The following is a 14,954-nucleotide window of genomic DNA, read 5'->3' as shown; positions in this document are numbered from 1 at the left end:
CTGTGTTCACAAAGAGCTTTATCAACAACCGGGTGCTTTCCCGCAGAGATGGTACATTGTTAATTGGTTCTTATGCGTTATGTTCATCCTGTCCTCTTGCCTCTGTTCGACACGTCTTTCCGGTGTTCTATTATGTTTAATGGTGATTTCATAAACCCATTTCTTTGTTGTGCTTTAGGGAAAAGGTTTACTTGTGCTGTGGGCTCCCGGCTGCAGAACTCTGTGTCTGGGACTACAGACAGTCGCTGTGAAATTACTATTGGTTGGAATACCCTAGGTGTGAAGAAAGTGATGTGGTTTGGTCAATTCTCAGGGGAGCTTTTCGCTTTATTGGTATTTGTCTATTCTATTTTAATAAACTATGGGGCAGATGCAAGCAGGAAGCGCCACAAATCAATTATATGATCCACGTAGCAGCTTTAGTGGGGCTTGAATGGTGAAGGACATACTTTGCTGAAACCGTATATTCAATTCTACATTCAATCTGTTTAGATCTATTCTATGTCTCAGAGTCCTGAAAACACTGGAGCAGTCTATTTCGACGAGGAGTTGTTCACAAGCACACAATCAAGAATGAGATACTGTTTTCTCTAGTAGTCCTGCAGTAATAACAAACAAAATGATGGTCGCGTTACAGTCCCCTTTGGAGTTTTTAATTTAATAGGAAGTTCTCCTGCCCTTCAGCAAGGTTTAGTATATTCATGCATAAACTCTACAACTATGTGCAGGTGGTGAGCCTGCGTAGGGTGCTGGGGGCACAAGCCAGAAGGTGATCGAACAGACTGGAATCCTCTTGTTTTCATCTAAATATAGATGTTGTGCCACAGTCTCTCCAAGGATCCAATTGCTTGGGATCCTAGGATGCAGAAGGGCAAAAACGCTTTGGATCTGTGAGTCTAGACACGAAGCTAAATCATCTTTCCTGCTCAAGTGGGCCTGATGACGACTTCTCCCCCATTTAACAGCAGCTCGGTTCCCCGCCAACTCAATCCTTCTGCATGCCTTCTCTCACTCCATTTCCCTTCCTTTTCTTGATGACCCAGAAGCACAGCTATTATTTTTCTTCTGGTCCTCAATCGTGTTGAACGAACCCAACGGCTTTTGGTTCGTGCTGTGAGATTTTGGCCGAAAGATTGCCGCCATTTTGATCTTCAGATCCAGAAACAACCTCCTCCTTTCTACTTCCATTACTGTGAAATTAAAAGAATCAACGCTTGTGCTCCTCAGAGAGGCAATAATGGAGGATAAAAAACAAGTGTTTTGAGAAGTCAGCTTAATTGAGGTATAAGTTATATATGGGGAAATTCAACCTTGTTTATGTGTACCGTTCTATAAATTTTGACAACGTACACAGTCGTGTTAACTACCACAACAATAATACAGAGAACATTTCCCTCGCCCCCCGAAATTTCCCTTGGGCCTCTTTGTAGTTCATCTCCTTCTCCTAGTCACAGCCCCTGGCGACCACTGATCGATTTTCTGTCCCTACAATTTTGCCTACTCCGGGAAGCCACACAAGTAGAATGCTAGGATAGATAGCCTTTGAGTATGGCTTCTTTCACTTAGATAATGCTTCTGAGATTCACTCATGTATTGCAGATAGTAGCAGCTTGTTTCATTTTATTACTGAGTAGTTTTTCATCTATGGAGGTATAACCTTTTGCCCATGCACCAGGTGATGAATATTTGGGTTATTTCCAGGTTCGGGGCAATTATTGATAAAGCTGCTATGAACCTTTGCAAATAAGTTTTTATATGGATGTATGTCTTCATTTCTCTGGGGTAAATCCCTAAGAGTGGGGCCCTTGGGTCAGATGGTAAGTGTGTATTTAACTTCGTAAGAAACTACGAAAGTGTTTTCCAAAGGGGCTGGTGCCATTTTGCATTCCCGCAGAGATAGGTGAGGATTCCATGTATATCCTCACCAGCCCTTGGTACCTTCAGAGTTTTTGATCTGAGCCACTCTAGTAGTTGTGTTATGGCATCTCATTTTAGTTTTAATTTACATTTCCCTAATGACCAGTGATGTTCAGCATTTTTTTGTGTGGACTGCCATCCAATCTCTTCTCTTTTGTGTGCGGTAAAATACATATGACATTAGTAGTAGCCACTGGCAAACACTTACCTGCTTTCTGGTAAGCTATGGATTTCTAGGGATTTGCCTATTTGAGATACTTCATATAAGTGGAATCATTCAAGATGTAGTCTTTGTGTCTGGTTTCTTTCACTTAGCACAATGTTTTCAAGGTTTATCCACATTGTAGCATTTATCAATACCTCATTGCTTTTTTTTTTTTTGTCCTTCAAATGTTTAATATGTGTATTTCTATATAATTTCCCATGGGTCCTCTTATTAGAAATATGTTAAAGATATAATTTCCCACCTAACAGTTGATTTATTTTAGAGAGAGAGAGAGAGAGAGAGAGCAGGGCGGAGGGGCAGAAGGTGAGGGGGAGCCCAATGTGGGGCTCGACCCCAGGACCCCGAGATCATGACCTTAGCTGAAATAAAGAGTCAAATGCTTAACCGACTACCCAGGTACCCCCTTAATGATGGATTTTTTAATTGAGGTATAATTCATTGCTTTTTATGCTTGAATGATAATCCATCTTATGGATATACCATATTTTGTTTATCCATTCATGTCCATGATGGACATTTGGCCTACCTCCACCTTTAGTTACTGTGAATAGTGCTGCTATGAACATTTGTGGACACAGTTTTGTTTGAACAGAACACATGTTTTCCATTCTTTTGACTATATAGGAGGGGGATATTTTGGTCATCCTGCAATTCTATGTATAACTGACTGAGGAACTGCCAAACTGTTTTCCACAACGTCCAAACTATTTTATATTCCCACCAGCAAGGTAGGAGCATTCTAATTTCTCCACATCCTTACCAGGATTTGTTTTTCCGTTTTCTTTCTTTCTTTCTTCCTTTTTTTTTTTTTTCAAATTATATTCATCTTAGTGGGTATGAGATGGTATGTCATTGTGGTTTTAATTTGCATTTCCCTAATAACTAAGGACACTGGGCATCTTTTCATGTGCTTGTTGACCATTTGTATCTCTTCTTTGGAGAAATGTCTATTCAAGTCCTTGACCCATTTTAAAATTGGGTTGTCTGATTTTTTGCTGTTGAGTTGCAAGAGTTCTTTATATATTCTGGATTGTAGACCCTTATCAGATAAGTGATTCACAAATAATTTCTCCCATCCTATGCGTTGTCTTTTTACTTTCTTAATCTTCTGATGCACACAAGTTGTTAATTTTGATGAAGTCCAAGTTATTTTTTCTCTTGTTGCTTATGCTTTTGGTATTATATATAAGAAACCATTGCCAAATACAAGGTTGTGAAGATTCACCCTTATGTTTTCTTCTAAGATTTTCTGATTTTAGCTTGCATAGTTGGGTTTTTAATCCATTTTGGGTAAGTTTTTGCGTGGGGTGTGAGTTAAGGGTCCAGCTTCATTCTTTTGTATGTGGCTATCTGGTTGTCCCAGCACTATGTGTTGAAGAGACTATTGTTTCCCATTGAATGTTTTTGGGAAACTTAACAGAAATCAATTAACCATAAGGGTGGGTTTATTTCCCGACTCATGGTTCTATTCCATTAATCTTTCTGTCTATTCTTATGCCATTACCACATTATTTGGATTAGGGTAGCTTTGTAGTAAGTTTGAAAATCAGAAAGTGTGAGTCCTCTAGCTTTGTCCTTTTTTTGAGATTGTTTTAGCTATTTGGGGTCCCTTGCAACTCCATATAAGTTTTTGGGTTAGCATTTCTGCAAAGGCCATTGGGAATTTTATAGCGATTACAGTAAGTCCATAGATCACTTTGGGTAATATCGCCACTTAAAAATTATTAAGTCTCCCAGGGGAGCTGGCTGGCTCAGTTGGTAGAGCATGTGCCTCTTGATCTCAGGGTCGTGAGTTCAAGCCCCACGTTGGACCCAGAGTTTACCTAAAAAACAATAATTAAGACTCCCAATCTATGAACATATAGTATATTTTCCTGTATTTAAGTCTCCTTTAATTTCTTTCAGCAATGTTTTATAGCTTTCATTGTAGAAAGCTTACATCTCCATGGTTAAATTCATAACCTCTTCTTTAGTAAAGTGCTCTTCCAAATCTTTTGTCTATTTTTAAATAGTTGGGCCATTTGTTTTCTTATTACTGATTTGTGACAGGTCTTTATATCATCTGGATACTAGTCTCTTATCAGATACATGTTTTTACAAATGTTTTCTCCAAGTCTCTGTCTTGTCCTTTCATTTGCTTAACAATGTCTTTCAAGGACATTGTTTTTAATTTCGATCAAGCCCGATTTATCAGTTTATTTTCTTATGGCTTGTGCTTTTTGTATCTTATCTAAGAAATGTTTGCCAAATTCAAGATCATAAAGATTTTCTCCTGTTTTTATCCAGAAGTTTTATACTTTAAGGTTTTATGGTCTATGATCCATGTTTAGTTAATTTTTGTGTACAGTGTGAAATGTGGACTTTTGTATCTAAAATGAAACATTCCAATTTCTATTTTGCTACTTACTAGCTGCATCACATTAGGCAAAACCATGCAACGTGAACCCCAGTTTCTTCATTTGAAGCAAAGATAGTCATATTTACTTCCTGATCTGTTGGAATTGTGAGGATCAAATGAAAAGAAGTAGAAAAATGCTTTCTAAAATCAGAGCATAGATGTTAACTATTATTTCTAGCTAAAAGCAGCAGAAGAATGATGATGGAAGAATGTGTCATAATTGGGGGAAAGCCAGAGCTCAAACAATTACTGGCAGTAGAGTGAGGTGTTTGAAAGCCCTGGCTTTTAAGGTACTGAGCCTCTATTTCCCAACTTCCTCATCTGTGCAATGGGGAAGAAGCAGACACTCCACAGGGTGCTTGGAGGGTGAAGTGAGTTAAGTACAAAGCCCAGCGAGCTACACAGACTAGGGGATTAATAAATGCCATTTTTTGTGGGGTGCCCGGGTGGCTCAGTCCTTTGAGGGTCTGACTCTTGATTTTGGCTCAGGTCATGATCTCGGGGTCGCGAGGCTGAGCCCTGTGCCGGGCTCCGCACTGAGCCAGGAGTCTGCTTGAGATTCTCTCCCTCTCCCTCTACCCCTCCCCGAACTGGCACATTCGTGCTTTCTCTCTAAAATAAATAAGTAAATATTTTTAAAAAATAAATAAAAAATAAATGGCATTTTTGAAAGACAGAGAATGAATATATAGAAAGAATATATAATGAATACACACACACACACATTTACACACTCAGTGTAATAAAATGATGATGTGGGCTGTCATGTTTAAAGAGGTACTTTAGACCAAGGTGCAAAGACCAAGGTGAAAAGAAAGAATGCACCTTGTGCTCTCCCACCTCTGGGAAAGTGCACCTGTTGTTGGAACATCATTCCCTCTGCCAGTCTGACTTCATTTTGTAGCTCAAGTGATGTCTTGTCTTAGGAGGCTATGTGTTACCACTCTCCTCAAACTTTCTGTATTCAGGCACCTGGGTGGCTCAGTTGGTTAAGCATCTGCCTTCAGCTCGGGTCATGATCCCAGGGTTCTGGGATCGAGTCCCGCATCGGGTTCCCTGCTCAGCGGGGAGTCTGCTTCTCCCTCTACCCTTCCCCCCTGCTTGTTATCTTCCCCCCTACTTTATATCAAATAAATAAATAAAATCTTAAAAAAAAACCTCCCTGTGTTCACAGAGTATATTATACGTACCTTTCCAAGAGCAAACCACATTATCTCATGATTAGCGGCTTTTTGGTCAGCTTTGCTAATTATATAGCAAGCTCCTTGAAGGAGGGGAGCTGTCTTTGAGTCTTTAGAATCCTGCATAATGTCTTGCATAGAGTCAGAGCTCAGTATAGGTGTGTGAAATGGAAACATGGACATACATTATTAATTTCTAATGTGGATATAAATAGCTTTGGGCAACTGAACTTTTTTATTTGTTAGTTTTATAGCATAATACTGATGTCTCTCCTAAAAAGATCGAGTAGACTTACCCTTTCTGGGATAGTGCTGGAATCAGGCCTACTTCTCTTGGGGTGTCCACACCCATACAATAACACCCATCATCAAGCTTTAAGTAGTAATACTGACTGCAGATGAATATATATAGCATTTGTCCAGGAGAAATGACACAGACTGCTTTAAAAAGTTTTCTATAAAGTAATGCTGCTCAAAATGATTAGTTCTTCTGAAAAAGTGTGATTCTGAATACATGGCAGGGTCGGTCTCATGAGTACTTAAGAAAAAATGATTTAATTACATTCCTATGTGTTAAAACATTTAATAGTTTGCATAATATGGAATTTTGTGAAGAGGGGAAATATTTGCTCATAGAAACTTCAATTAAACTGTGACTGTACATCCCTAATTCCATGATCAGAACTTCTCAGCCAATGATCTCACATACATGCAGCTACCTCATAAGAAACTGAAGCAACTTGTCAGTAATGAACCAGTGACAAAGAGGTGGGGGATTATGCAATGGAATGGTCAGCTTAGTGTTGACACCTGTAATGTGTCTTGCTGTTGATGGACTGGGTCATGCCAGAGTCCACTGATCCCAAAGGTCCCGTTTTGGCTCTCCGTACATTACCGGAAACTCATGGCACATAGGCAAGAGCACTCTTGTGGCCATAATGTCATGCCAAGAAATGTTGACTCATGGTGTAAATGGCATAAATATGTTTAACTACCAAACACTAAAGAATGTGCAAGTCACTGGGAATAAATAGCAAGGAGCTGAAAAATATATAAGCTTAACAAAAAACAAAAAACAAAAAAACAAAAAAACAACAACTGACAAGAGTTCCTTGCATCCACAGAAGTCCACTTCTTTGGTCTCACTTTGCTCTGATGTTATTCAACAGTCCCTATGGCATGACTAAGTGTCATAGTGCCTGGCACTGAATCAGTCCTTCAGGAACATGCCTTGTCCAGGGCTATTTGCAGAAGTGAAGCAGAGAACACAGAGAGAGAGGAACTCTGAAAAGAGAGTGTGAAAAATGAAAAGGTAGGACAGCAAGTGGCCGTGAAGAGAGGTAGTCAGGGGGCGCCTGGGTGGCTCAGTCGGTGCAGCGTCTGCCTTCGGCTCAGGTCATGATCCCGGGGTCCTGGGATCGAGCCCTGCATCGGGCTCCCTGCTCCGCGGGAAGCCTGCTTCTCCCTCTCCCACTCCCCCTGCTTGTGTTCCTGCTCTCGCTGTGTCTCTCTCTGTCAAATAAATAAATAAAATCTTTAAAAAAGAGAGAGGTAGTCAAGAAAAGAAAGCAAGTGACAGGGACGCACGAGCTCAGCTTCTAGGAAATGACCCCATGTCCTCTCTTCCTCCTCTTGCTACTCGTTTAGTAATATCTCCAAAGAACTTGCTTCGTACCAGCATCTGTGGTAAATGTTTTCCACCGTGTTGCCCCGTTTCCTTCCAACCACAACCCTATGAGCCATGTTCAACTGTTACTGGTCACAGATGGGCCCTGAGGCTTGGCGTGCCAGTCTAGCCCGCTCAGAGGTCCACCAAAAGCCAGGCTTTCAACCTAAATCTGTCTGATGCCAGACACCAAGATCAGAATCACATCATTAAAAATCCAGAAATTATAAAGCACAAATATGGGAGAAAAATCAGAAGGACAAATAGAGTATGATTTTACTGTGCACATAAACTACCAAGCAACACACGTAATGCACTTGAACTGATAAACACAACGGTTATTTTTCTTTTCAGAGTACTTATCCTGGGAGGCTGTATGTTTGAATCTGTAAAGTTTAAGAAAAGTGTCAAAATTGACCATCCATTTTATTAAAAAGATTTAAGTCCAAATGGCTTTGCTCCTAAAACATCGGGCGAATTCAAGCTCAAATTCTAAAGACCTGATCCAACCAATGATAGGCCGAAGAATGCATGCCAGGCTCTGAAAGACGTGCCCCATCTTGTTGAAATAAGGGTGTAGCTTATCAAGGTGACTATTTTGAAGAGGACAATCCTTGGGGTTTATAATTTTGGTATTTTCGTACAATCAGTCACTGCCTTCTAGTTCCAACCCACGCAAAACAAGATAACGAGGGCGATACGCCAGGAAATGGGTAAGAAAGAAAAAGAAAAAAATGAGAATATGAATTGCTACTTGACCTTCCAGGAATGACCTAGACACCATCACACACCCGAAATTAATCTCACGGGGCAAGAATGTAAGTACTAGGTGGCCGCTGGCTCTTCGGTGTGTGCACCTTCTCCCCCCACCAAGCACAAACAACTAAGGAAAATTCTGGCCATAAGCTGTTGTACATTCCTTCTTTTCTCTTTTATTCTTTCTACTCCTGGCAAGGACTATGCCAACTGAGGTAATGAGGAAGCCAAAATGGGAAATTTGCACTAAAAAGGGCGAAGAGTTATTTAAGAAAAAAAAAAAGGTTATAGAGTTAAAGTGAAGAATGTGAATGGGAGCTTGAAAGGAGGACAAACAGGAAGAGATGAGCCCACAGGGCTGCTGGTCAGGGAAACTTCGGTGGGGAATTAAGAGGTGAAGGTGCACAGGGAAGGTGTGGGGGAGCTTCCAGAAGCGGGAGATACAGAGAACGAGAAGAGAGACTTCCAAAAGTGCTGGCAAGGATGACAAATGTTGGATATTCTTTAAAGTTTCATAAAAGGTATTTGTAAAGATTGGAGTTACAGGCCCACCTTGGAGATATCACGAGTTTGGTTCCAGGCCACCACAGTAAAGCAAGTATTGCAATAAAGTGAGTCAAATGAATTCTTTTGGTTTCCCATGCATGTAAAAGTTACGTTTACACTGTACTGTAGTCATTTAAGTGTGCGATAGCATTAGGTCTTCAAAAACATACATACCTTAATTTAAAAATATTTTATTGCTACAAAATGCCCACCATCATCTGAGCTTTCAGAGAGTCATAATCACTGAGCATAGATCACCATTATAAATATAATAATAAGGAAAAAGTTTGAAATATTGTGAGAATTATCAGAATGTGACAGAGAGCCATGAAGTGAGCTCATTCTGTTGGGAAAAAAAAATGGCGCCTATGGATTTGCTCAACCCAGGGTTGCCAGAAATCTTAAATTTGTAAAAAAACACAGTTATCTATGACATTCAATATAGTCAAGTGCAATAAAATAAGATATGCCTGTATTTTAAATTTCTTTTGGTTGTGGAATTGTGTTTCTTTGACTGCAACACAAGACTGGGCCGAGAAGAGCTCTTGATTTATGCAGGATATAGTAGAATAAACTTTATAGCAGGTACTCTTAACGTGGGACTCATGGGAGGACTTTAGGTTGTTTATAAATCCTCATAATTGTATGCAATTTTTGTGGCCATGTGTACATATATATTCTGAAATGATGAGAACCTTCATGCTCATAGTCTTTATCAGATTCTTTTTTTTTTTAAAGATTTATTTATTTGAGAGAGAGTGTGTGAGATCGGGGTGGGGAGGGGCAGAGAGAATCTCAAGCAGACTCCCGGCTGAGCGTGGAGCCCAGCTTGGGGCTCCATCTCACGACCCTGAGATCATGACCTAAGCAGAATCAAGAGTCCAATGCTTAACTATCTGCACCACACAGGCACCCCAGCTTTTTTTTAGATTCTTAAAGAGTTCATGATTCTTCTTAAAAATATGAACAGACTGCCCCTGGGGAGAGAGAAGACATCCTCTCAGAGTAAAAGACCAAGTTAAAAAAAAAAAAAAGTAACTACAGGAGATACCTGATTTCTAATTGTACTGCAAAAGCTTAAGAGGTTAGTCTGGATCCATTTATTTTGCCAGAGATACCAACATCTTCCTTCCCTCCCCTTAAATTCCTCTCCTGATTTCCTTGGTATTTGAAAATACATTCAGTGGTTTTTTTGTTTGTTGGTTTGTTTTTGTTTTAAAGACAGTACTCCATGAGTGTGCTAAATATATCGGGGGAAAGAACCACTGGCATTTTCGGGGACTCAAGAAAGGTGGGGGGAAATCAGAGTTCAACTCACAAGCAAATCACAGACATTTACGATAGTTGGAGCAAGGCATCGTGAGAAGCCCTGAAACAACGGAAAAAAGCACAGCAAACAGCAGTGAGAGTCTTAGGGTCATCGGACTGCTCACCTGTCCCGTCGAGGTACACAGAAAGGCATTTGCAGCAATTACTCTCCTACTAAAGGCATTAAGGCATCACGCTGGTCTCCGAAGCCTTCATGCAATGCATCACAGCTTAGACATCCAGTTCTATGAGCTGGATAAACATTTCAATTCTGGAGGGCAAAGAGTGCCAAAGGGAGGCCTGAGGACCCTGAAAACCTGCCATTGCTTTGCTAGGTTTGTTCAAACCACCTCCTCGGGTGTTTTATGCGAACCCGAATGGGAGACACAGAGCAGCTCCCAAGTCTTTGACACACGCCTTCCTCCTTCATCCGCCTCTTTCTTCCCGGAGGAGCAGCACCCACAAGAATGCACCGTGATCTTACTCAAGACCAAAAATTCAGCTCAGTGTCTTTGAAGAAGGCCGTAGGCAAATCTTAGTCCCTGGGGTTCGGAGAGCCGGGTCCCGGGCATGCCGCGGGCATTCGTTAAATGCTTATTGAGTCAATGAGTACCTAAATGAGTAATGAACAGACATCGTGCACCCCTTTCCCATCACTGTGGGTCTGTAACTTTAGAGGCAGCCCCAGACGTGGGAGAGCAGCAGTGGGGAAACTAGCACGCCCCCCTCCAATATGCCCTTACCCCTTTCCCATAGCAGCAGCCACTTCCTCAGAGGAGCTGGAGCCTGGAAGGGGGATGCTCTCCCTGGAGCTTTGATGAGGACAGCAGGAGGTACTGCCTCATGAAGGCACCTACCAAGGAAGTCTGGAGGGAAAAGGGTGTGGTAGACAGAAATCACCCTCCCCCCATCCCTGTCCAAAGATGGCCACATCCCAATCCTCAGCACCTGCGAATGTGATGTCGCGTGCCAAGGGAGAATGAAGGTTGCATCTGAAATAAACGTTGCTGATCACTTGAGCCCAAGATGGGGAGATTTTCCTGGAACATCCAGGCGGGCCCAAAGTAATCACAAGGTCCTCAGAGGAAGAGTAGGGGCAGATGCAACAGCCAGAGGGATGCACGACAAGGATGTGACCAGCTGTTGCTGACTCTGAAGGTGGAGGAAGGGCCCCGAGCCAAAGAATGTGGGCAACTTCTAACAAGCGTAAAAGGCAAGAAAATGGATGCTCTCCTAGAGACTACAGAAAGAAATACAGCTTGCCCACACTTCGATGTTAGCCCATGAAACCCGTCCTGGACCGCTGATCTCCAGAGCTGTAAGATAGTAAATTTACGTTGTTTTACACTCCTAAGCCCGTGGTGGCTTGTTTGTAGCGGCCTCATGACACAGCGGGTCAGTGACGGGCAGGGAAGGACAGGAAGGTGGGAAGACTGGTTTTGTCCTTACGAGCCAATGGACCTTCGGGAATTTATTTCATGGCTTTGAGGCTTCGGTCTTCTCGTCGCAGAGGGGGTTAAAACTAGCAACCTCATCAGACTACTTTCAATGCGAAATGAGATCACATGTTTGAATGGCCCAGCTCCTGGCTTGCACACTACGGGTGCTCATGATTTCTGATCCCCACCGCCTTCTCCTCTACCCTTGACAGGGCAGGGATCGCAGAAGAAGAGAAAAAAAGGGAAACATCAAATGAATGGAGACAAAGGGGTCTAGGATGGGGAATCCACGCCGCCCACTGCTGCCTGGGGTGCGGGACGCCAGTTCTGTGGTCTCCCGAGGATTTCATAAAATGAGGGTTTGAAGGGCTCTATCATTTGTTTTGTCAGAAAGAGGGGGAAGTGGGAAGAATAGGAGACATTTGGGGTGGAACAGGAGAGGGGGAGGAGGAAAATAAAAAGAAGATAGGGTGGGACCCAGACTAGAAGACATGGCTGGGATTTCCCCAGCACGGGGACTGCGCCTCTGCTCAGAAATGAATGGAAGTTCAAAACCAAAGGGTGCTTCCTCTTTCTTTTCTGTTCCTGTTCCTACACAATCCTTCCCTTCAGTCTATGCACGTAGTAGACCATATCCACACACGCGCATCAATGAGCTTATTGAAGGTAGAGCATGTGCTCCGGGATGGCAAGGGAAGAGGGGTGCACACATTTATTTATGTCAAATTTCAAAGGCTACAATGGACCTCTGAAAAGCACCGGCGAAATGTTCTCCTGGGAATAATAACCGAAAACTAGTTAAATCCTATTATGTCTCTGGATCTGTCATTCCTTATTCCTTTTTCTGAGGTGATATGGGAGATTATCTACCTATCATCTATCTATCATCACCGTCATCTATCTCACAATGTAGGCAAGATCTCTGCCATAAATGGCAGTGTTATATTCTGTAGGGTGATGCTCAAGGTACTAGGAGAAGGGTATGGATACTGGAAAATGCAAACTTCTAAGTTTTAATGAAACAACTTACTCCCTTTTCGACTTTGCAGCCAATGTAGATTTTGTGACAACAGAGCTGTAAATGCACTGGGTTAATTTCAAAAGAGAACATCCAAATTGTAATAAAAATCATGGCTAGGGTTTGGATGTACTTTGTGTTCAAATATTTTTTTATTAAATTTTGTGATATTGCACAAACTTTGAGTAGGTCATTTTGTGGTTGGGGCAAATCTATTTCTATTAACACATTTTAAGTTTGAAGAAATAAGTTGATTTTAACCCATCTTTTCAGCTTATTAAATTATTTTGCGGAAGTCACAAGAAGAAACTCACAAACTATTGTTCCTTTTAAAGGAATATTTATAAATTGCAAAAGGACTTGCCGTGTAATACATCTAGCTTCAAATTACAGCAACAAGTTGATTTCCTTGTCTTCTTTTTAAAACCAACCTAAAATTGAGTTAGTAGCACATAAAGACATTAGCTATTGAGATTTTTTCAATGCTTTTAAAAGGAAAAAGTAAAGTCTTCTAAAGTGACCATGATACGTTTAAGTAAATATTTTCCCCAAAGTTCCCTGTAAAATTGAACTTGGGAAGACACGGGTAAACACACAGGCATGCTGCAGTATTTTAGAAAGTAATTTACCATTTCCTCTGATTTTTGGAAAGCCCTGCATGTAAAATATACAAAATCTGCTGCAACTTCTCACAACACCATTTTTTCCTAAAGGTTTCCCAAGTTGGGTAACCAGCAGCGTGGATAAATCGGTTAATCCATGGGCTCAGAGATCTTGGGGGAAAATAGTCACTGCTGCTTTTCTCCTCTGCCCTTTGCCCCAACTGTCCCCAAACGGCTTTACAACTGAGTTTACAGATCAAAAGACTTCTTCTACAAATACTCGCAAACTTCCGTTGGAATATGCAGAGATTTTCGGAAAAGTCAACATTTACTTAGTGCAAGGAGCCTGAAGTCTGAGCTAGCAGAGCGATCAGCAGGTTTATCTAACCCAGAAAAACAACTCAAGTAGCTGAATTATACAGGTATTCACCTTTGTCCCCCCAAGGAGCTTTGCTGGCGGCAGTCAAAACCAAAGTGGGAACTTAATAAAAATGAAAATTGTGGTAGCAAAATACACTTACAAGGTTAATTTGACATACTGCAAAAAACTGGGGAGGTTAAAGTGGTTTCTATGTAACCACAGTCCTGATTTAGAAAAACCCCAGAGAAACAGCTGTACTATGATATATAACCGGCCTTGCCTGCATAGGAAACCCCAGCTTTTCAGGGTGTGTAGGTCTCGAGATGCTAGATTTTGGGGAAAATTGTACGCAGCTCTCATCGAGAAATAATGGGCTAATGAGACCTGTCGAAGTTTACGGTTACACATGAGGCAAACAAATATTTGCTCCAGAGATCACATCGTTCGTTTCTTGAACTACCGAGTGGAAGAGATGAGAAAAAGGGAGTCCATTCTGCTGACTCAGTCAATTCTGATGAAGAAAATCGCGTCCTCACCCGCATATTCTTTGCTTACCTGAGAATGTCTCCATTTCTGGCATTTGGTCGCAACTGGTCGCGGCAGGCCTGGCAAGATGTCTTCCAGATGCTGGAAGATTAGCTCCTGCACAGCCTCGGTGCTGTGCTCCAAGTGGGTGACTCCAAACGGGACAGTGGTGTGAACCACAAGGGAAGGCCCGATTTCGGACGACTCTGGTGTGATGAGGAACACAAGCACACATCCTGAAGCAGGTTAGAGCGAAGCATCTGCCAACATTTCAAGCCAGCTTTAAGAAGGAATCACAATAACCAGACAATAAATAGAGGGCAAACGGACTCTAATCTTGGACCACCCAATTAGGCTAACTCTGAAATTCAAAATCAAGCTTCTCTGAAGAGGAGGACAGAGTCACAATGTATTTCGGAGAACAAGTCTTTAGCTCTCGCTAAAGAACTAGAAGGAAGGGGAAGAAGAACACCTAGGAATTTCTGCCTTGGGTAAAATCCAATTGATTGGTGTGTTCATCTTCTCTCATCCACTAAATTATAAGTTCTCCAGGGCAGGAGCTGTTTCTTATATATAGCTTATACTCTCCTTAAATTCTGGGAACAAAGTAGATGTTCAGTAAACACTGACTCATTTTCTGTTAAACGGATTGCAAAATATTTTGTTGAAATTATATTAATGCCAGAATAAAATATCTTTACCACGTTCAAAAAAAAAATCAAGCTTCTCTCTAAAAATGGGCTTGACTTCTCTATCTCTCATTCTCTCTCTCAAATAAATACAATCTTTAAAAAAATAAAAAAAACGGGCTTGACTTCATAATATTCTTTATCTTTGAAACAGCATTAAGAGTGATTCATCACATGGAACTACTTTCCATTTTTGTTTGCCATTGAGGTTTTTTGTTTTTGTTTTTGCTAGATTTTCACAATTTCAAATAATGCACGTCAGCTTTGTACCTTTCACTCTTTCGTGGAATACAGGAAATCAGATGAAGTTTTAAGTTGAAAG

The 14,954-nt window shown here is 41.3% G+C and overlaps 1 protein-coding gene across 1 annotated transcript in view; it reads right to left on the bottom strand.

Annotated features, from left to right (window-relative positions):
* Nucleotides 1-14,954, bottom strand: part of RNLS (renalase, FAD dependent amine oxidase) — a 268,120-nt gene that overhangs the window by 13,163 nt on the left and 240,003 nt on the right. Inside the window, exon 6 of the mRNA XM_088019871.1 lies at nucleotides 13,974-14,149. Within this exon, the coding sequence (XP_087875997.1) occupies nucleotides 13,974-14,149 (176 nt within the window). The remainder of the gene's footprint in view (nucleotides 1-13,973; nucleotides 14,150-14,954) is intronic.

Source organism: Eumetopias jubatus, unplaced genomic scaffold (assembly GCF_037043125.1).
Source record: "Eumetopias jubatus isolate StellerSeaLion01/CBP00866 unplaced genomic scaffold, mEumJub1_p1.0 scaffold_17, whole genome shotgun sequence".
NCBI lineage: Eukaryota > Metazoa > Chordata > Mammalia > Carnivora > Otariidae > Eumetopias > Eumetopias jubatus.
Note: the sequence above shows the minus strand (reverse complement) of the source record. Positions and strands in the feature narration are given on the sequence as shown.